At 42.6% G+C, this 22,688-nt stretch overlaps 1 protein-coding gene across 1 annotated transcript in view; it reads right to left on the reverse strand.

Moving 5' to 3' along the window:
• The window catches only part of cd247 (CD247 molecule), a 58,288-nt gene that overhangs the window by 16,292 nt on the left and 19,308 nt on the right, over window positions 1–22,688 (reverse strand). Inside the window, exons 2-3 of the mRNA XM_048540910.2 lie at window positions 12,343–12,446; window positions 11,046–11,114 (exon numbers count right to left, since the gene is read on the reverse strand). Coding sequence (XP_048396867.1) covers window positions 11,046–11,114; window positions 12,343–12,435 — 162 coding nt within the window. The 5' untranslated portion in view covers window positions 12,436–12,446. The remainder of the gene's footprint in view (window positions 1–11,045; window positions 11,115–12,342; window positions 12,447–22,688) is intronic.

Below are 22,688 nucleotides of genomic sequence, written 5' to 3' on the forward strand. Positions count from 1 at the left end.
CAAGAACAAAGGCAATTGAAGAGATTATAGCAACAACCACAGAATCTCACTCCTCAGCATCACTAGAAAGTTCTTTGCTATTGTTGTACTAAGGAAGCTGTAATGACTAGCCTTGAGATTGTTCCTGATGTACAATGTGGTTGCAGAATGGGTAGATCCATAGCAGATATGATCTTATTAGAGAAAATAGGTGCTCCTTCCTTTATAACATGGACAGCAACATTCAGTTTGATAGTTCCACCTCTGATAGTTTTGTGATCAAGAATGGAATCAATTAGGGCTGCGCTGTAGTCCCTACTTTTTTTTAGGGTCCCTCACCTGTCTTACGGCAAGATTTAAGCATGGCGGGATGGCAACTTCCTGAACCTATCATGACTGAAAACCAAGTCAAATATGTAGAAAGTCACGATCAGAAAACTTCTGTACACAGGTGATGCTGCACCCACTGCCCAGGGAGATGAGCAGCTCCCAAGGCTCATGACATCACCCCGGTGTTGCGTTCACACACACCTACAGTATCAAGAAAACTAATTCTAAGACAGAATATTGTGCCTCCACCAATGATTGGACACAATCAGGAGGTGATGGCCTCATGGTATTATCGCTGGACTATTAATCCAGAGACCCAGAGTATGTTCTGGCGACCTGGGTTCGAACCCTGCCATGGCAGATGGTAGAATTTGAATTCAATAAAATATCGGAATTAGGAATCTAATGATGACCATTGTTGATTGTTGGAAAAATCCACCTGGTTCACTAATATCCTTTAGGAAAGGAAACTGCCATCCTCACCTGGTCTGGCCTACATGTGACTCCAGATCCACAGCAATGTGGTTGACTCTCAACTGCCCTCTGTTTAGGGATGGGCAATAAATGTTGCCTGGCCAGTGATGCCCTCATCCCATGAATGAATAAAGAAAAAAAAAATCACACACTTCTGAAAACATTCAAGCAATTCCGCCACCTTGGATCTTTGGCTAGAGAACTCCCCTCATGTTGAATTGCTCAGTACATGCATTGGAATGATAGTTACCAATATTAGCTGACGAACTAAACAGCCATGGCATAATTACAAACTGACCTGAAGGATCAAGGTGTTTATCTACAAGTCGCTTATCCTCAGTGTATTGGTGTATAACTGTAAAGCCTGGATAAACTATACCACCGTAAGAAGAATCTCAATATTCTCCATCCATGATATCTATATCACATCCTGGCACTCACAGAAACATGAATCACCAAGTCCATATTTGGGCAAGTCTTGCAAACATGCTAACACTGATCAAGAAGGCTTCACTGGTTTGGGCATGCATGCAGGATCAAAGATGGCCACATCCTCAAAAGTATGCAATATGGGAAGGTAACCCTCAAGGTGCCCAATGCTCTGGCTAAAGAACAATTGAATTATTGTTGTCACATGAACTGAGATACAGTGAAAAGTGTTGTTTGTGTCATATTCAGGTAGATTGTACTATATAAATTGCATCAGAGCAGCAGAACAGTGTGCGGATTATAGTGTTACAGCCACAGAGAAGGTGCAGAGTGAGAGATCAGAATTAACATTTAAGAGGTCCATACAAAACTCGAATAAAAGCAAGGAAGAAGCTGTCCTTGAGTCTGTACATGTATTCTAACTTTTATACCTCTGCCTGATGGGAGAGGGTAGATGACAGCATAACTGGGGGTGGGAGAGGTCTTTGTTTATGTTGGTTGTTTTCCTGAAGTGGGAAATATAGATGGAGTCAATGGATGGGAGGCTGGACTGCCTGATGGATTGAGCTGCATTCACAAGTCTCTGTGGCTTAGAACATAGAACATAGAACAGTACAGCACAGAACAGGCCCTTCAGCCCACAATGTTGTGCCGACCATTGATCCTCATGGATGCACCCTCAAATTTCTGTGACCATATGCATGTCCAGCAGTCTCTTAAATGACCCCAATGACCTTGCTTCCACAACTGCTGCTGGCAACGCATTCCATGCTCTCACAACTCTCTGTGTAAAGAACCTGCCTCTGACATCCCCTCTATACTTTCCACCAACCAGCTTAAAACTATGACCCCTCGTGCTAGCCATTTCTGCCCTGGGAAATAGTCTCTGGCTATCGACTCTATCTATGCCTCTCATTATCTTGTATACCTCAATTAGGTCCCCTCTCCTCCTCCTTTTCTCCAATGAAAAGAGACCGAGCTCAGTCAACCTCTCTTCATAAGATAAGCCCTCCAGTCCAGGCAGCATCCTGGTAAACCTCCTCTGAACCCTCTCCAAAGCATCCACATCTTTCCTATAATAGGGCGCCCAGAACTGGACGCAGTATTCCAAGTGCGGTCTAACCAAAGTTTTATAGAGCTGCAACAAGATCTCACGACTCTTAAACTCAATCCCCCTGTTAATGAAAGCCAAAACACCATATGCTTTCTTAACAACCCTGTCCACTTGGGTGGCCGTTTTAAGGGATCTATGTATCTGCACACCAAGATCCCTCTGTTCCTCCACGCTGCCAAGAATCCTATCCTTAATCCTGTACTCAGCTTTCAAATTCGACCTTCCAAAATGCATCACCTCGCATTTATCCAGGTTGAACTCCATCTGCCACCTCTCAGCCCATCTCTGCATCCTGTCAATGTCCCGCTGCAGCCTACAACAGCCCTCTACACTGTCAACGACACCTCCGACCTTTGTGTCGTCTGCAAACTTGCTGACCCATCCTTCAATTCCCTCGTCCAAGTCATTAATAAAAATTACAAACAGTAGAGGCCCAAGGACAGAGCCCTGTGGAACCCCACTCACCACTGACTTCCAGGCAGAATATTTTCCTTCTACTACCACACGCTGTCTTCTGTTGGCCAGCCAATTCTGTATCCAAGCAGCTAAGTTCCCCTGTATCCCATTCCTCCTGACCTTCTGAATGAGCCTTCCATGGGGAACCTTATCAAATGCCTTACTGAAGTCCATATACACCACATCCACAGCTCGACCCTCATCAACCTTACTAGTCACATCCTCAAAAAACTCGATAAGGTTTGTAAGGCATGACCTACCCCTCACAAAGCCGTGTTGACTGTATTTGATCAAGCCATGCTCTTCCAGATGGTCATAAATCTTATCCCTCAGAATCCTTTCTAACACCTTGCAGACGACAGACGTGAGACTTACCGGTCTATAATTGCCGGGGATTTCCCTATTTCCTTTCTTGAAGAGAGGAATTACATTTGCCTCTCTCCAGTCCTCAGGTACGACTCCAGTGGAGAGCGAGGATGCAAAGATCTTCGCAAGTGGCGAAGCAATTGCATTTCTCGCTTCCCAAAGCAGCCGAGGACAAATCTGATCCGGGCCTGGCGACTTGTCAATCTTAATGTTTGACAAAATTTTCAGTACATCAGCTTCCTCTATCTCTATCCATTCCAGCATGCACACCTGCTCTTCAAAGGTTTCATTCACTACACAGTTTGTTTCTTTCGTAAAGACAGAAGCAAAAAACTCATTTAGGGCTTCCCCTACCTCCTCAGGCTCCACACACAAGTTCCCTATGCTATCCCTGATCGGCCCTACTCTTTCTTTGACCATTCTCTTATTCCTCACGTAAGTGTAAAATGCCTTTGTGTTTTCCCGGATTCCTTCTGCCAAGCCTTTCTCGTGCCCCCTCCTGGCTCTCCTCAGACCATTTTTGAGCTCCTTCCTTGCCTGCATGTAATCCTCTCTAGCTGAACTTGACCCTAGCTTCCTCCACCTTATGTAAGCTACCTTCTTCCTTTTCACTAGAAGCTCCACCGCTCTCGTCATCCAAGGTTCCTTTATCTTACCCCTTCTTGCCTGTCTCAGAGGGACATATTTACTCATCACTCCCAACAACTGTTCCTTAAACCATCTCCACATGTCTATAGTTCCCTTACCATGGAACAACTGCTCCCAGTCCATGCTTCCTAACTCGTGTCTAATCGCATCATAGTTTCCTCTTCCCCAATTAAATATCCTCCCATTCTGCCTAATCCTCTCCTTCTCCATAGCTATGTAGAATGAGAGAGTGTTATGGTCACTATCACCAAAATGCTCTCCCACCACAAGATCTGATACCTGCCCCGGCTCGTTTCCGAGCACCAAGTCTAGAATGGCCTCTCCCCTCGTCGGCCTGTCAACGTACTGCGTTAGGAAACCCTCCTGAACACACCTTACAAAAACAGCTCCATTCAAATCTTCTGCTCGAAGGAGGTTCCAATCAATATTAGGAAAGTTAAAGTCACCCATTACAACAACCCTACTGCGTCCACACTTTTCCAAAATCTGTCGACCTATGCTTTCTTCAATCTCCCTGCTGCTATTGGGGGGCCTGTAGTAAACCCCTAACGAGGTGACTACTCCCTTGCTGTTCCTAATTTCCACCCATACTGACTCAGTAGGCAGATCTTCCTCGACAATGGAAGCTTCTGTAGCTGTGATACCCTCTCTGATTAGTAGTGCTACACCCCCTCCTCTTTTTCCCCCCTCCCTATTCTTTTTAAATGTTCTAAACCCTGGAACATCCAGCAACCATTCCTGCCCATGAGAAACCCATGTCTCTGTTATGGCCGCAACATCATAGCACCAGGTACTGATCCATGCTCTAAGTTCATCACTTTTATTCCTGATACTCCTTGCATTAAAGCAAACACACTTTAACCGATCCCTTGGTTCCTTCCCAGGAAAATCCTTCCCACTAGCTGGTCTACCTCTTGCTACTGCCTCACCTGCATCAACGCTCACCTCTGGTATACAGCTCAGGTTCCCACCCCCCTGCCATACTAGTTTAAACCCTCTCGAACTACTCGAGCAAACCTTCCACCCAGGACATTGGTCCCCTTCCAGTTCAGATGCAACCCGTCCTTCTTGTACAGGTCCCACCTTCCCCAGAAGGCATCCCAATTATCAACATATCTGAAGCCCTCCCTCCTACACCAGCTGCGTAGCCACGTGTTCAGCTGCGCCCGCTCCCTGTTCCTCACCTCGCTATCTCGTGGCACCGGTAGTAAACCAGAGAACACTACTCTGTTCGTCCTGCTCTGCAGCTTCCATCCTAACTCCCTGAAATCACTTTTTATATCCTCAAACCTATTTCTGGCTATATCATTTGTGCCAATATGTAACACGATTTCTGGCTGTTCACCCTCCCCTTTCAGAACTTTATACACCCGATCGGAGACGTCCCGGACCCTGGCACCAGGGAGGCAACATACCTTCCGGGAATCCCGATCTTGCCCACAAAATCTCCTGTCGATTCCCCTAACTATCGAGTCCCCTACCACGAGTACTTTTCTATTCTGCCCCCTTCCCTTCTTTGCCACAGTGTCAGGCTCAGTGCCAGAGAACTGACTACTATGGCTTTCCTCTGGTAGGTCAACCCCCCCAGCAGTATCCAAAACGGCTTCTTGTGTCTAAGGAAAATTAGTTGCCATACCAGGCTGTGATGCATCCAGATAGGATGCTATGACACATCCATAAAAATTGTTAAGAGACACTGGAGACTTGCAAAATTTCCTTAGTCTCCTGAGGAAGTAGAGATGTTATTATGCTTTCTTGACCGTTGCGTTGATGTGGGAGGATCAGGACAGGTTATTGGTGATCATTACTCCCAGGAACTTAGTGCTCTCAGCTATCTCCATCTCAGTATCGATGAGGTTAAAAGAGACATAAATGTCCTTAGCACCAATCACAGAGTGTTAGTGAGCAGAAATGATAATCAATGTGAACAGCAACACCAGCTGTATACAGCAGTTTGCCACCACACATCAAGTGGTTTCCAAAGCTCCAAAACAGGTGTCAGGCATGCAGACAAGGTGCAAGTAAAAATCATCCCTTGGATCTTTAAAGACTTCAACCAACTCCAAGTAACTTTTAGTCAGGCAGAACACTCCAGCATAAACTTTTGAAACTTTTAATCTGTAATGCCAGTGATAGAATTCCCACACCTGTGAGCCATCAGGATGGTTTACTGATTTAAAGGTGCTATGTACACACAATTTTTTGATTATTGCCTGAGATGGAAAACATGCTTTATCTTAATATTTTATCGACTGTGAGATTGTATTATAAAGTAATGTAAAAGCTATATTTATTTCATAGTCTCTATTTCTGAACACAGAGATTCTGGAGTACAACTGCTAGAAAAGGGTTGATCCATGAGTGAGCACTCCAGCGTTCATTTACCAATATGGAACACATGTCAGGAACACAGATTACTGAGACAGTCTTACTGGCTGGTTTTACCTAGGGCTTAATATGAAGATGTTTGATCATATGCTGAAGTGCAAACAGTAATTGGGTTATACATAAATTTCAATTATTACCTCAGCTCTTGATAGTTACCTGTCGAAACCAGCATTCAAAATGCTTTTCAGTGGGGAATGGTCTGCAACAATGCATTGATGAATGGGTACACACCATATGTACAGTTTATAGTCAGTTGTGCTGCGTTTGACAGTAGAACCTATAATTACTTTCCGCATTAACAGTTGGAGCAGAGACTCCTCAGGGTTGGATTGACTCCAATGTGATTCAGCTCACCATGAAAGATTAGAATTGAATGAATTTGTCAATAAATTGGTTTGGACATGTAAATGTTACGAGAGAAAGCTGTATCAGACACCTAGCTAACCAAAAGGAAGTGAAATTGGTTTGGTCAGCCACAAGTCACTGAGTGGATACAAGTCCAGATCACAGAATTGTTTCAGTTAACACTGACTGGTACCAAAGTGTTTGTATCACTCAGGGCAGCTTCAGTAGGAAACAGAAGTGTCATAAGGGTGCGAGATGTTCCTCTGTTTCACAACTTATCGGAGAAGTGGAGAATTAATGGAATGTTTTAAAGTTATGAAATGTACTGTTGTAGTGAGTTGAGAAGGGCAGATTTAGCTGTTTGTGAATCGACAGTTAATTGCTGTCTTGATGTCAATGGCAGTCACCCCAGCACTCCTTCTGGAGTTCAGTTCCCTTGTCCCTCTTCAGATCAAGGCTGCAATATTGATTGATTGATTTATTGTCACATGCACCAAAGTAGAGTTGAAAGGTTTTTTTACGAGTAGTACAAGTGGATCATAGTAAGCAAGGATGTATAGATCAAAAAGACTTAGACAGAGGTATACAAGTTACATTGCACTGGGCATGCACTAGGTGAGATCCATGTTAGCAAGACCAGCATTATTTGAGGCTAGAGAGTCTGTTCATCAGTCTAATAACAGCTGGGAAGAAGTTGTTCCTGGACCTGCTGGTTTGTGTGTTCAAGCTTCTGTATCTTCTGCCTGCCTGCATGGTCTTGGCAGAACCCAAGCTGAGGTTCAGTGAGCAGGTTATTGTTGTGCTTGATAGCACTTAATTCCTTCCAAACACATGACATTTGATCATCTCTGATATATCTAGATGCTTTCCAATACTAATGTGTGGGGAACACATTCCATTGTGGTCTCGTCTCTGGACAAGTCATTTGTCCTGAAACGGCCTGGTGAGATATTCAGTTATAACAAACGTCCGTAGTGCGGCCTCATTTGGAATATTGCGTGCAGTTCTAGTCATCCCATTACAGGAAGGATGTGGAAGCATTGGAAAAAGTGCAGAGGAGATTTACCAGGATGTTGCCTGGTCTGGAGCGCAGGTCCTATGAAGAAAGGCTGAGGGACTTGGGTCTGTTCTCATTGGAGAGAAGGAGGCTAACAGGGGATTTAATAGAGACATACAAGATGATCAGAGGATTAGATAGGGTGGACAGTGAGAGTCTTTTTCCGAGGATGATGATGATGTCAGCTTGTACAAGGGGGCATAGCTACAAATTGAGGGGTGAATGGTTTGAGACAGATGTCAGAGGCAGGTTCTTCACTCAGAGTGGTAAGGGTGTGGAACACCCTGCCTGCCAATGTAGTTAACTCAGCCACATTAGGGGTATTTAAACAGTCCTTGGATAAGCATATGGATAATGATGAGATAGTGTAGCGGGTGGGGCTTAGATTAGTTCACAGGTCGGCGCAACATCGAAGGCCGAAGGGCCTGTTCTGCGCTGAATTGTTCTATGTTCTAAATCTAAAAGGAATTAAACTGTTGGACAATCCAGTATCAACATAGGCACTGGAAATGATAACAGGTAAGTGCTCCTTACTAACATTTAGGGATTCGTGCCAAAATTGGGGGTTAGTCAAGCAAAAGCCTGACAGTCATATTCATGGAATCATCTTACTGAGAAATTCCCTAGGCAACACCATCACCATGCCTGGGTATATCTTGTCCTACCAGTAAGGCAGACCATCCAGTTGTATGAAGTGAGGGGTTGGGGAGGGGGTGATGCCCTGGGTGTTCTCAACATTAATTTCAGATCTCATAACATCCTATGGTATCATGTCAAATATGGGCAAGGGAACCTCTTGCTGATCACCACCTACCACCTCCCACTCCCCAGCTGATGAGTCAATGTGTCTCCATGTTGAACAACACTTGGAAGAAGCATGAGGATAGCAGGGGGATAGAATATGCTCTGGATGGGTGACTTCAGTGTCCATCACCGAGGGTATCTCGGCAATGCCAATATGACTAAGCTGGCCCAGTCCTAAAGGATATACCTGCTGGACGGAGCATGCAGCAGAAATGGAGGAAACCAACAAGAGGAAAGCTATTTGACCTAATTCTCACCTGTTGCATACATGTCAGTCCATGACATTATTAGGAAGCGTAACCATTGCTCAATCCTTGTGGAAATGCAATCCTGTCTTCATATTGAGAATATCTTCCATTGTTTTATGCTAAATGGGATCAACTTGAAACTTATTGTACAACTCAAAACAACGAATCCATGTGGCTGTATGGGGACATGATGGCCTAGTGGTATTATCACCAGACTGTTAATCCAGAGAGCCAGATAACATTCAAGGTGCCAGGGTTTGAATCATGCCACAGATGATGGTGGAATTCGAATTCATTTAAAAAAAAATCTGGAATTAGGAATCCAATGATGACACTGAATCCATTGTCAATTGTCAGAAGAACCCATCTGTTTCACTAATGTCCTTTAGGGAAGGAAACCGCCATCCTTGCCTGGTCAGGCCTACATGTGACTCCAGACCCACAGCAATGTGGTTGACTCTGAATTGTCCTCTGGGCAATTAGGGATGGGCAATAAATGCTGTCTAGCCAGTGAAGCCCTCATCCCGTTAATGAATAAAAAAAAGTTCTGGGCCATCAACAGTAGCAGATTGTATTCAATCACAGATTGTAATTTCATTTTCCCCACTGTACTATTATCAACAAGCCAAAGGATCAACACAAGAAAGCATACCAAGAGAAGCATCAAACATACCTACAAAGGAACTGTCAACCTGTCAAACATCCACTCCTTCCACCACTAATGCTCAGTAACAGCCGTGTGTACTATCTACAAATGCACTGCAGAAATTCACCAAAGATCTTTAGGCAGAACTTCCCAAACCCACAAACTCTTCCATCCTGAAGGACAAGGGCAGCAGATACATGGGAACACCGCCAACTTCAAGTTTCCCTCCAAGCCACTCACCATCCTGACTTGGAAATATATGAGCATTCCTTTAAAATCCTGGAATTCCCTCCCTACGGGCATTATCAGTCATCCCACAGCAGGTGGACTGTAGTGCTTCAAGAGGGCAGCTCACAAACATGTTGTCAAGGACAACTAGGGATGAGCAATAAATGCTGACCAGCCAGCGATGCCCACATCCCGCAAATGAATTTAAAAAACCTGGTGAAGATACAACATAGGATAAGTTGCATGCCAAACCACATAAGCATAAAGTGATCCCACAACCATCTCATTAGATGCATGTTCTGCAGTCTTGAACATCTAATTGTGAACGGTGGTGGACAATTACACAACTGACAGGAGGAAAAAGCCAGTTTCAGTTTGCTGTTACTTCATTCTTGACAAAACACTTCAGTCATTTCATTTTGAAACAAAAAGGGTTTGTAGAACAATGGATGGGAATTGGTGAAGTGATTTTTATTCATTAAGAGAGAGAAAATAGTGAAAAATACAGATCCATTTCCAGCTTCTTCAGAGAATACGGATGTGTATTTGTCAACATTTGCATTACTTTTCTTCCAATTTATTTTCAGCAATTGCTATTACAAATTATGCATTTAACTAAGCATTTTCCTACTTTCACCTGAAGCCATATCCCAAATAGTGAGATAACAAAATGTGGAGCTGGATGAACACAGCAGGCCAAGCAGCATCTCAGGAGCACAAAAGCTGACGTTTCAGGCCTAGACCCTTCATCAGAGGTCTAGGCCCAAAATGTCAGCTTTTGTGCTCCGGAGATGCTGCTTGGCCTGCTGTGTTCATCCAGCTCCACACTTTGTTACCTCGGATTCTCCAGCAACTGCAGTTCCCATTATCCCAAATAGTGAGTACCATTTGCAGCAAAGGTTAATGATTTGTGACTGACAAGTTAACTCACCCAACACAATGTAAAGTGTGAATCTCAGTATGCTTGCATCTTACAGCCTTCAAAAGTGGTGGCAAAAAATATTTTCAATCATTGTTAGAGATAACAAGGTGTAGAGCTGGATGAACACAGCAGGCTAGAGCAGGAAAGCTGACGTTTTGGGTCTGGACCCTTTTCTGAAGAGGTGCGTGTGTGCTCATCCAGCTCTACACCTTGTTATCTCAGATTCTCCAGCATCTGCAGTTCCTACTATCTCTGAATTCGATCATTGTTGCTGTGTTATCCATTTTATTAGATCTGACCCAAATCAGGATGCTATTGTAACAAAATGCGGAGCTGGATGAACACAGCAGGCCAAGCTGCATCTTAGGAGCACAAAAGCTGACGTTTCGGGCCTAGACCCTTCATCAGATGATTTTTCTGATGAAGGGTCTAGGCCCGAACCGTCAATTTTTGTGCTCCTAAGATGCTGCTTGGCCTGCTGTGTTCATCCAGCCCCACACTTTGTTATCTCGGATTCTCCAGCATCTGCAGTTCCCATTATCTCAGGATGCTATTGTCCCTGTGATATACAAAGAATAGCCAATTTAAAGAAAATGTAAACCGTTACTTACTTGATATTGGTCTTCTGTATTTGGTTGGTTTGCAGGAAGATCTCCATGTTTTCCTTTTACTTTGGTCAGCTTTGAAAACAAAATGTAAAGGAGACATTGCACAAAGTAAATTTCATTTACTAATCCTGCTATATATCACTAATATCACTCATTAAAATAACCAGCAATATTCTCATGCGACAAACTAATTTGTTTGTTATGTAATGAGAAATTAGTTCATATGTGGCCAGTAGGGTGTCCTGAAAGCACAAAAGAAAAGATTGACCATTCACAGAATAACCTGCACCCGCAAGGCTGTGTACAGGGGAAAAATGTAACATAAAATTAGCAAAATCTCCAATGATTTGTTTGTGAGTATAGTAATAGTAAATAAATACCATGTTAAGATATGCAAGGAAGAAAATGTATATGGAGCAAAACACTAAATATCCTTTTAACTGATACCAGTACTACTTTAGTAGCAGAATTTAATCAGAAATCTGCTAAAATTAATATGCTAATTGTTGTTGACTGATCGTAAACTCCCTGCTGTACAAGCTTACGACCTGTATCAGAAAGGAAACAAGATGTTCCCACAGATGAATAAACAACCATCTCACTTTTTTTTAAAGAAAATGTCAGTTTCATCCATGTGGTTTCATTAATTTAATGCTTGGTAAAGAGATGAAGCATTGAAACATCCAAATAAATTGGTTTCTATGCTGGTAATTGTCACAGATCCCACAGGGCAAAAAGAAATCAGCTCCACTAAATCATGCTGTGATAAAGCAGAAAAACATGTATATATTTAAAAATATAATGCTTTATGTGTTTACAGCCACATTCACATTGTTTGAAGTATCTATACAATTAGAGGAGTTGGCGGGGGGGGGGGGGGGGGGGGGGTGGGGGGGTGCAGGGGAGCTTCCTATTCCACTTCAAAAAAACTCATAGCAAAAACATTTGAAGTTAGATTACCAAGTTTAACATTAGCAAAATAATTGGAGACTGTTGCCCTAGTTTAGCCAAACCAGGAAATTTCTGGGATGGGAAGTCATTGATGCTGTAATGTACCATTAAACACTGCAGCACATTGTTACATTAAAGTGTACCTTGTGGCACCCACTAAAACTGTTCGCATGTCACAGAAACAATGTTGATTGATTGTACAGGTTCAACTAGTTCATTATCTGTATGTTTAAGAAAAATTACATTTAATGCTACAAAATGACCTACGTACTGTTCCTCATTTATAACCAATATTTAATTTATAGTCCATCTGAAGCTCAACAACAACAGGTAGTGGTAAATGACTTACCCTCAGCTTAAGGTAGAGACCAGTGACTATAATCCCATACACAAAGAGAACTCCATCAAGAATATAACACAACTTAGGGTCATCCAGGTTCATAACGTCAGCATCTGTCAAAATGGCAAACAAAAAAATGCCTCCTCAGTCATGATCCAAATATCTTTTCTAATATTAATTTATTTCTGGATTCTTCACTAAATATTCCAAGGTATTTTGACATTAGCTTGCAGTTGATCACAATACATTGCATTTCACTTGAATACTTAAAGCTAATTTGGTGAATGTGATGGTTCTCCACTCAGTTAGGTGTTATTAGTTGGTCACAGTCAGAGTGTTGGTGATCTTTGAGGAATACAATGTATGCAGTAAGATACAAAATAGACTAAGTTAAGGTTAAAGGTAGGAGGAGTATTTATTAGGGGACTGCACTTGAAAATGTTCTTCATCAATGACATGGGTCAGGTCCGATGGACCAACTAGTCCATGCTTGCTCATTTATTTTGTCCATATGTATGTATTTCGAAGGTTGTGATTCATCTGTGTCAGCCTTTGCATTATTCCAGCTGCTGTTGAAGCCTTCATTCATGCTAGAATCACCTCCAGATCACGTCACCCACTTTTCATAAACGTACACTCACCCGCCCATATCCCATTCTGCAGGAATCACATTGACCCATTAATTCTATCCCGCCATGGCCATTAGACACCAGTTCCCCAATGCCTCAGATTTAAAAGTTTCATTCTCTCATTTAAATCCATTCATGGTCGTACCCATCCCTAACTCTGTAACCTCCTCTGGATTCTCTATTCTTCTGATCCTGGCCTCAAATGTCCTCAAATAAAACAAAGAACTGCTGATGCTGAAGCTCTGACAGTGCTCAGAAGTTCTCACACCTTCCACCCCACTTCACCTTAATGTCGGCAGTCTTGTCTTCAGCCAACTTGGTCGTATCTTCTGGGATTCACTCCCTAAATCTCACAAACACTCCCACTCATTCAACTCAATCCTTAAAACCCTCTGCACTCATGTCACATGTCATCACCTCACTTCATATTTCTTTCTTTGGTGTGACATTCATTTTTATGATTGCGTTATTATTTTATTATTCCTGGGATGTCACCGCTGTTGGCAGGACTGGTATTTACTGCCCACCGCCAATTGCCCTTCAGAATTAAGGTGCTGGTGAGCTGGCTCCTTGAACAACTACATCCCACATGGTGTAGGTACACCCACAAGTGCTGTTTGGAAGGGAATTCCAGGATTTTGTCCCAGCAACTCTGAGGGAATGATGACACTTCTCCAAGTCAAGATGGTGAGTAGCTTAGAAGGGGAACTTACAGGTGGTGGTGTTCTTATGTATCGGCTGCCCTTGTCCTCAGAGATTGTCATGGCTACAGGGTGGGAAGGTGCTGGTGAGGCAACTTCATGAAACATTTTGCATTTGAGGTGCCTACGTGTAAACTGCACATTACTGTTACAAAGTTATTTTGGCCGATATTTCCTTGAGGTGACGGGGTCTTGGTTAGCCAGCTGCAGAGCTGGCAAAAACCCTGGGTTGCCTCCTGTGGAAGGCCTGACTAGTTAGGTGCCACTCCGCATTCTTCTACCTTATTAAATGTCCATTGGCACAAAGCTTGCTATGGAGCAGATGTGAAATTCTGCCTCTGGTTTGTTCATTGAGATGTTTGCTGATCTTCTCAATTATTAATGTTTTAATGTTCAAACCTGAACAAAGAAATTAGATTTTGGAGAGGAGCTGCCTGTGAATGGTGAATTCGGATTTATTACATCCATCTGAGAGGGCAGACAGTGAGCCAGACCGCAAGAATGTTCTAATTTAGTTTCCAAGTGGCTCACAACTCCCGATTCCTGCTTTTCCTACCAATCATAATGTCACTCCTGTAAATTTCAGTGAAGAGTGAAACCTGAACAATCCGATGGACAGAAACTGAGCTCACCACATAAACATAATGGCTACAAGACCTTCAGCAAGTAGCTCACCTCCTGTCTCCCCAGTGGCTGCCCACCATCTACAAGGCACATGACAACAGTGTGATGGAATACTGTCCAATTGCTTGAGGAGTATAGATCTAATTACAGTCAGGAAGCCTGACACCATCCAAGACAATGCAGCCTGCCTGATTCATACCCCACCTGACTCCCTAACCACTGACTCCCTTCAGTCCAAGCACCGATGATAGCAGCATTACCAGCCACAAGATTGACTACAGCCACTTCTGAATCTATGACTTCACAACCTAAAAGAAAAGGAGCAGCAAATATTTGGGAACACTATCACCACCAAGTTCCCGCCAGATCACACAACATCCTGCTAGGAATATATTTTGTTTCCTTAATTCATGGGATGAGGGAGTCATTGGCTAGGCAGCACTTATTGCCCATCCCTTTAACCGCCCGGAAAGTCAACCACATTGCTGTGGGTCTGGAGTCACGTGTAGTCCAGACCAGATAAGGATGGCAGTTTCCTTCGCTAAAGGACATTAATGAACCAGGTGAGTTTTTCTGACAATTGACAATGGATTCATGATCATCATTAGACTCTTAATTCCAGATTTGTTTTTATTAAATTCAAATACAAATTCAACCCAGGGTTTGAACCTGGGTCCACGGAACATTACCTGCATTCCTGGATTAACAATCCAGCGATAGGACTACTGGGCTGTCACCTCCCATAAACATAGACATTATATATTTATTAACAAAAATAGAAAATGTAGCTAGGAGGACATTTCTGAATTGAAGAGTGTTTTTCATTAGATCATCTGAGTGTCTGGGGGAAGCCAAAAAGGTAAAAGATAACATGTGGTTATTTGTTCTTAACTTGAAAAGGAAATAGCTTTGCAAAAAAGTCCATAAAGCTTTTAAAAAGAGATGCTGTGGTAGATTTAATGGCTTTTAATCGCTGGGAAAACTGTGGAAAAGAAAACTAAGATCTGTGCTGTATGTTGCCCAGCAACAGTCTTGAGACTGAAGTTGCTGTGTATTTTCACAGACCTAGGTATGGACAGTTGGAGAGGCTTGCAGGGAGAAACAAGAGTGTTCTCTCTGTCTCAGGAACAGAAGCAGTAAACTAACAGTGTGGAGTATTTGTGAAATCTACTTAAGTTTCAATATCAGGGTTCCTAACAGCTTCTGATCTGAATTTGTAATCTAACCTGAGGCTCTTCCATCATGCTGCCACGAACAACAATTTTGTTTTATCGACAGGGAATTAAAGGAACTATGAGACATCAACCAATTGCATTTTCTCAGTTTGGACTCTTGATCTACAGAGGTGTTATTAATTTTTACCTTTTCTTTCATCCTGAAATATCTCTCCAGAGCTGTATTGTCCCATATTGACTGTGTGAATGGGTATCATAGGATCCCTACAGAATGTAAGCAGGCTATTCAGCCCATCAAGTCCACACCAACCCTCTGAAAAGCATCCCACTCAGGCTTACCCCCGGAACTCTACATTTCCCATGCCTAACTCACTCAACCTATGCATTGCTGGTCACCCTGGGCAACTTAACATGACCAATCCACGTAACTGCACATCTTTGGACTGTGAGGAAACTGGAGCATCCAGAGGAAACCCACAGAGACATGGGGAGAACGTGCAAACTCCACACAGTCACCAGTGAGGGAGGAATCAAACCCAGGTCCTTAGCACTGTGAGGCAGCAGTGCTAACCACTGAGTTATCACGACACCCTATGTTGGGATTAAGGGAATATTCTTTATTTCTGAATTGTTTAGGGAATAAATTTTGCTTATTAATAAATGAGTTCTTATTCGGTCCACTAACGAAGCCTGATTGATTTCATTTTGCTCTGGATGGGTAGTTAGGAAAGGGAAACAAATTGACCATTTTGGGGTTGAATAAAACTTTTATTTTTTGGTACAACTGAAAAAGTGGCCCTTGATTATCAGCGCTTTCCTGCCATCAGAGTCATAACCATTCAACCCAGAACCTCCTAATGGTACTATCTAGACCTCATGGACTGCAGCAGTTCACAAGAAGGCAGCTCACCAGTGGCTTCTAAAAAGCTACTTGGAATGGAGAATTAATGTTAGCCTAACTTGTAATAGTCACATCGCAAGAAAATGTTTAAAAAGATAGATTTAAAATGGCTGTGTCCTCATGTTGAGTAGTCCATGGGGAAACCTCAACACGTCCCTAATCCCACAAGCACTGACCTCCACAAATCACCCTGATTTTTAACTCCTGGTGTATCATTTCCAACCTTCTAATGCATCCAAAAAATTAAATGCAGTGTTAACCATCTTCAATTCTAGCTTCTGGTTACAGCCTGAATATTGTGCGAATGTGGAAAATGTAAATAGGAACCATTAGAGAAATATATGGAGCACCAGCTGAAAGTCTGAGTCACCAGAAAAGTGCAGCAGAGAAGAACCCGAGTGGGGTTGAACAACTGAGGAGGAGAGAGTGGGTCACTCTCAGTAAGGGAGGAAATGTGTGGTGGAGCCGACATTAAAAAATGATATCAAAAGTGCGTGTGGGTGATGGCTGGTAGGAGAGGTTCACTGTGAGTTATGGCCAAATGACAAAGGACTGCTGCAATATCGGCATTATTCAAATTAATAATTTACTTTTAGGTCATTTATTCCGAACCTTCCAGCCTGTGACCACGCTCTCTCCGTCACGTGCTTTTTGAGCTAAGTGAGTGAGATGCAATGTTCGACAAGCATTGCAATTAGGGTGTTCACTTGAAATTTCTTTTATCCACAACTAATCTTTCTTTTCTTCTCTTGAACAGAAGACAACTCTGAGCTGTCATCCTCCTGTGTGTCACCAAATGACCATTATTCATGCATGGTGACTATTCAACTGCAGAGTCATTCCAGCCTTAGTGCAAATAAAACTCACAAGGACTGCAGCGAGAGAAGAAAAAAAAATGTTCATGCATGTGAATTCCAGCTGGAATATTGCTATGAACATCACCCAATTTTCCTGGCTCAAACCAGGAGTTTGGAAACTAATTGTAGCATCAGCTGGGAATAATTAACTCAAATCAGGAATTCACTAGTTAAGAGCATTAAAGTGGAAATATCTCTCTTGTCTGAATCTGTCCTTAAGTAATGTACTGAAGGATACAGGGTGGTGGTATAATTATTTGCTGTTTTCAGAAGTCTGAGCTTGTTGAACCACAATAACAACACCCACAAGGAACAGCAGTGCTGAATTTCGGTACATTGCTCCCGATCTCTCACTTTAACTTCAATAGAAATTCTGCCAAAACCTCATCAACAGCCATTTTCCCAAATATTTCTATGGGGAGGTCCCAAGATTTCCTGCTGGAGAATTCCTGTGGAAATTCCAAACTTCCAAAGCTAAAGGCTCAGAAATCAAAGATCATCCTTTTTGTCAAAAGATATGAAAGTACCAAATTGAATGCACAACAGAAGCAGAAGGAGGAATAGGCCAGATTTTCAGAAGACTAGATGACACAGAGACTAAACTGGGTGCATTAGTTCTTTGGAACATATTCTAAGGGAAATTGTCGTTCAGAGAGATTTTTACCTTAGTTTTGTATGATTGAACTTGAGAACATTATATGCCTGGACAGATGATTACAGTCAGTTTTCATCAGATGTACCCCAATTAATATTTAATGTTTTTTATTCAAAGAAGCAGGCTTAAATTAAGCTTCAAATGTAAATGGCTGTGCTGAGTTTGCTGACTGATGTTTATGTAATGCTGTAGGATATCACTGAACTGCTAGCTCCTGACTGAGCATTGTTATTATTTCAATAGAGCCAATCTGACCTTCAGCCTTCTTCCAGATGAGTGTTTGAGTAAGTTTATCGTCGACAGAACTGTCTTATTAAAGCACAGGCTGAATTTCCAAACTTATAATGCAGTTAGTGTTAGAATAGGATTGAGCTTCTCTCCTACAGTTTATATCATTAAAATCCCTCAATTATATGAGGTCTGAAAAACTGTCAGATATTTATTGTATGTAGAACCTTGCATATATTTATTTTGAACACAGACCGCGTAAATATAGGGTAACTGACACTGCACAAATACGTGTATCTAGTGTTTGTATGGTTGGAGAGCAAATGCTTTCAAAGCTGTTCCAGAAATCTGAACAATGGTCTTTTTGTCAGACACAACCAACCACATCCTTTTACAAAATAAAAGTGTTATTTCTTTGACTCCTCACTGCTAGTCTTTTTAATTTGTGGTCCTTTATGTAAACCTGTCCAGTAAAGTGTGTGGAAATACACAGTCAATATGTTGAGCTAAAGTTGCTTTCTTCAACAGATAGATGATGTTAGAGATAGCTTTCTGCTGCTCATGTTTATACTTCGAGTCATACTGCCCAGAAAGGGGTCATTTGGTTCATTGTACCTTTGGAACTGCTATCCAATTAATCCCATTTGGCTGCCCTTTCTCTGCAGAACTGCAAATTTCTCCCCTTTACAAAGTAATTCATATTCTTTTTGAAAATACTAGTGAATCTACTTCCACCACCCTTTGGAGGCAAGGCTTTCTAGCTCACAATAAACTATTAAAAAGTTTCTGCAATCTTCCCTCTGGTTCTTGTGGCAATTGCCTTAAATTTGTGACCTCTGGTTACCAACATTCCTGCCAGTGCAAGCAATTTCTCAGAATGTATTCTACCAAGGCCCTTCAACATTTTGAGCACTTTCATTAAGTTTCTTCCTAGACTTCTCTGTTCCATGCAGGACAATCCCAACATAGAACATAGAACAGTACAGCACAGAACAGGCCCTTCAGCCCACATTGTTGTGCCGACCATTGATCCTCATGTATGCACCCTCAAATTTCTGTGACCATATGCATGTCCAACAGTCTCTTAAATGTCCCCAATGACCTTGCTTCCACAACTGCTGCTGGCAACGCATTCCATGCTCTCACAACTCTGTGTAAAGAACCCACCTCTGACATCCCCTCTATACTTTCCTCCAACCAGCTTAAAACTATGACCTCTCGTGTTAGCCATTTCTGCCCTGGGAAATAGTCTTTGGCTATCAACTCTATCTATGCCTCTCACTATCTTGTACACCTCAATTAAGTCCCCTCTCCTCCTCCTTTTTTCCAGTGAAAAAAGTCCAAGCTCAGTCAACCTCTCTTCATAGGATAAGCCCTCCAGTCCAGGCAGCATCCTGGTAAACCACCTCTGAACCCTCTCCAAAGCATCCACATCTTTCCTATAATAGGGCGACCAGAACTGGACGCAGTATTCCAAGTGCAGTCTAACCAAAGTTTTATAGAGCTGCAACAAGATCTCACGACTCTTAAATTCAATCCCCCTGTTAATGAAAGCCAAAACACCATATGCTTTCTTAACAACCCTGTCACGTAGGTGGCCATTTTAAGGGATCTATGTATCTGCACACCAAGATCCCTCTGTTCCTCCACACTGCCAAGAATCCTATCCTTAATCCTGTACTCAACTTTCAAATTCGACCTTCCAAAATGCATCACCTCGCATTTATCCAGGTTGAACTCCATCTGCCACCTCTCAGCCCATCTCTGCATCCTGTCAATGTCCCCCTGCAGGCTACAACAGCCCTCTATATTGTCAACGACACCTCCAACCTTCGTATCATCTGCAAACTTGCTGACCCATCCTTCAATCCCCTCATCCAAGTCATTAATAAAAATTACAAACAGTAGAGGCCCAAGGACAGAGCCCTGTGGAACCCCACTCACCACTGACTTCCAGGCAGAATATTTTCCTTCTACTACCACTCGCTGTCTTCTGTTGGCCAGCCAATTCTGTATCCAAGCAGCTAAGTTCCCCTGTATCCCATTCCTCCTGACCTTCTGAATGAGCCTACCATGGGGAACCTTATCAAATGCCTTGCTGAAGTCCATATACACCACATCCACAGCTCGACCCTCATCAACTTTTCTAGTCACATTCTCAAAGAACTCGATAAGGTTTGTGAGGCATGACCTGCCCCCCTCACAGCCGTGTTGACTGCATTTAATCAAGCCATGCTCTTCCAGATGGTCATAAATCCTATCCCTCAGAATCCTTTCTAACACCTTGCAGACAACAGACGTGAGACTTACTGGTCTGTAATTACCAGGGATTTCCCTATTTCCTTTCTTGAAGAGAGGAATTGCATTTGCCTCTCTCCAGTCCTCAGGTAGGACTCCAGTGGAGAGCGAGGATGCAAAGATCTTCGCAAGTGGCAAAGCAATTGCATTTCTCGTTTCCCAAAGCAGCCGAGGACAAATCTGGTCCGAGCCTGGCGACTTGTCAATCTTAATGTTTGACAAAATTTTCAGCACATCAGCTTCCTCTATCTCTATCCATTCCAGCATGCACACCTGCTCTTCAAAGGTTTCATTCACTACACTACTACTTCTGTCATTTTTCCACAAAGCTTTAGTTCTTCATCTCTGGGAAAATTCTAATAAATCTCCTCTGCATCTTTCCAAAGGCCTTAGCATTCTTCACTAAGTGTAGTGCCTAGAATTGGATACTATTCTATCTGAGGACAATAAAACACAGAAACTAGGTACAGGAGTAGGCTGTGTGGCCCTTCAAGCCTAGTCTACTATGTGATCACTGATTGTTCTTCCATTTCAATGCCATGTTCCCTCTTTCTAAATTTTGATGCCTTTAGAATAAAAAAAACAAATCTTTCCCAAATATATTTAGTGTTTTGCCTTTGCAGTTTTCTACGATAGCGAATTCCATACCTTTTGAGTGAATAATTCTTTCCTCATCTTAACCCTAAATGGTCTACCCATATCCTGAGAAGATGTACCCAAATTGTAGACTCCCTAAACAAGGAAATCATCTTCACCACATCTAGGCTGTCCAGTCCTCTCACCCTTCCAAACTCCAGTGAATACAGGCCCAGTCAAACCAAGTTTTCCTCATAGGACAGTAATGATATCCCTGATATATGTTTAGTGAACTTCTGCTGCAGTCCTTCGATGGCAAGCACATCCTGCCAAGTTTCTACCCTCTGCTCCCCTTTTTCTCCAGTCCACCTACATCCTTCTGAAATCTGCTTACTGCAATTTTTAGCTCTGTGTCATCCGAAGGTTTGATCAAATTATGTCCAGCTTGCCCAGCTGGACAGGTTAACCCATGTGGAAAAGGGTGACAGTCCCAACACCAACCCATGAAGACTATGACAGTACCCCTTCAGTCTGAAAAGTATCCTTTATTCACTACTGTCTGTTTTGTGATGTTTGAACAAGTTTTCTCTCACACTGCTTTTGCTACTTTGATTACATGGATGATAATGTTTCTAACAAATTTATAATGCGGGTATCAAAGTTTATGAAAGACCGATATACAACAGAGTGCACTTTCCTCACCAGACCTTTACATTACTTCATCATAGGGCTCAATCTTGCTTGTCAAAAACAATTTACCCCTTCAAAAGATCCATGTCAGCTGTCATTTATAAAATCATGACTTTTTAAGTAATAATGAATTTTATTCCATACTACTTTTGTGATAGTTTCTCCGCAATTGAAGGGCGGCACAGTGGCTCAGTGGTTATCACTACAGCCTCCGAGTACCAGGGACCCGGGTTTGTTTCCAGCCTCGGGCAACTGCCTGTGTGGTGTTTGCATATTCTCCCTGTGACTGTGTGGGTCCCCTGTGGCTGCTCCGGTTTCCTCCCACAGTCCAAAGATGTGCAGACTAGGTGGATTAGCCATGCTAAATTACCTGTAGTGTTCAGAGATATAGAGCTGAAGTGGGTTATAGGGAGGATGGGTCAGTGTGGACTTGTTGGGCTAAAGGGCCTGTTTCCACACTGTAGGGATTCTATGATTACACACAATGGATGTAAGGTTAGTTAGTCTGTGCTCTGAGTTTATTTGTTTTTGTTTTGTAGAGTACAACATTTGCAACTCTTCCTCAGTCCTCTGGCACCGCTCCTTCATTGAAGCAGGGATTGTAGCTACATCCTACACAATTTCTGACCTTAACTCCTTCAGTAACCTAAGCTGCATCACATCTGGCCAAAAGGACACCAATTTAACATCATTTGCAAAAGTAGTAAGTGCAATATGACAGAGAAAAATAAAACTTCACACAACTTCACACACTGAATACTGAGTCAGGGCCTGGAATGCACTGCCTGGAACTATGATGGAAGCAGGTTCAATCAAAGGATTTTAGGCCGCATTGGTGATTATTTGAATAGAAACAATGTATTTGGTTATGGAGAAAAGCCAGGAGAATGGAATCAAGTCATAACGGTTATTTGCAAACCATTGCAGACTACTAGCCCCCTCCTGCACTGTAACAATTTTGTGATTCTCAGTTGATAGCTCTCTGGCCTCCGAGCGATACAAGTTGGATTTTCAAAGCAAG

The sequence above is a fragment of the Stegostoma tigrinum genome, chromosome 12 (genome assembly GCF_030684315.1).
Source record: "Stegostoma tigrinum isolate sSteTig4 chromosome 12, sSteTig4.hap1, whole genome shotgun sequence".
Lineage (NCBI taxonomy): Eukaryota > Metazoa > Chordata > Chondrichthyes > Orectolobiformes > Stegostomatidae > Stegostoma > Stegostoma tigrinum.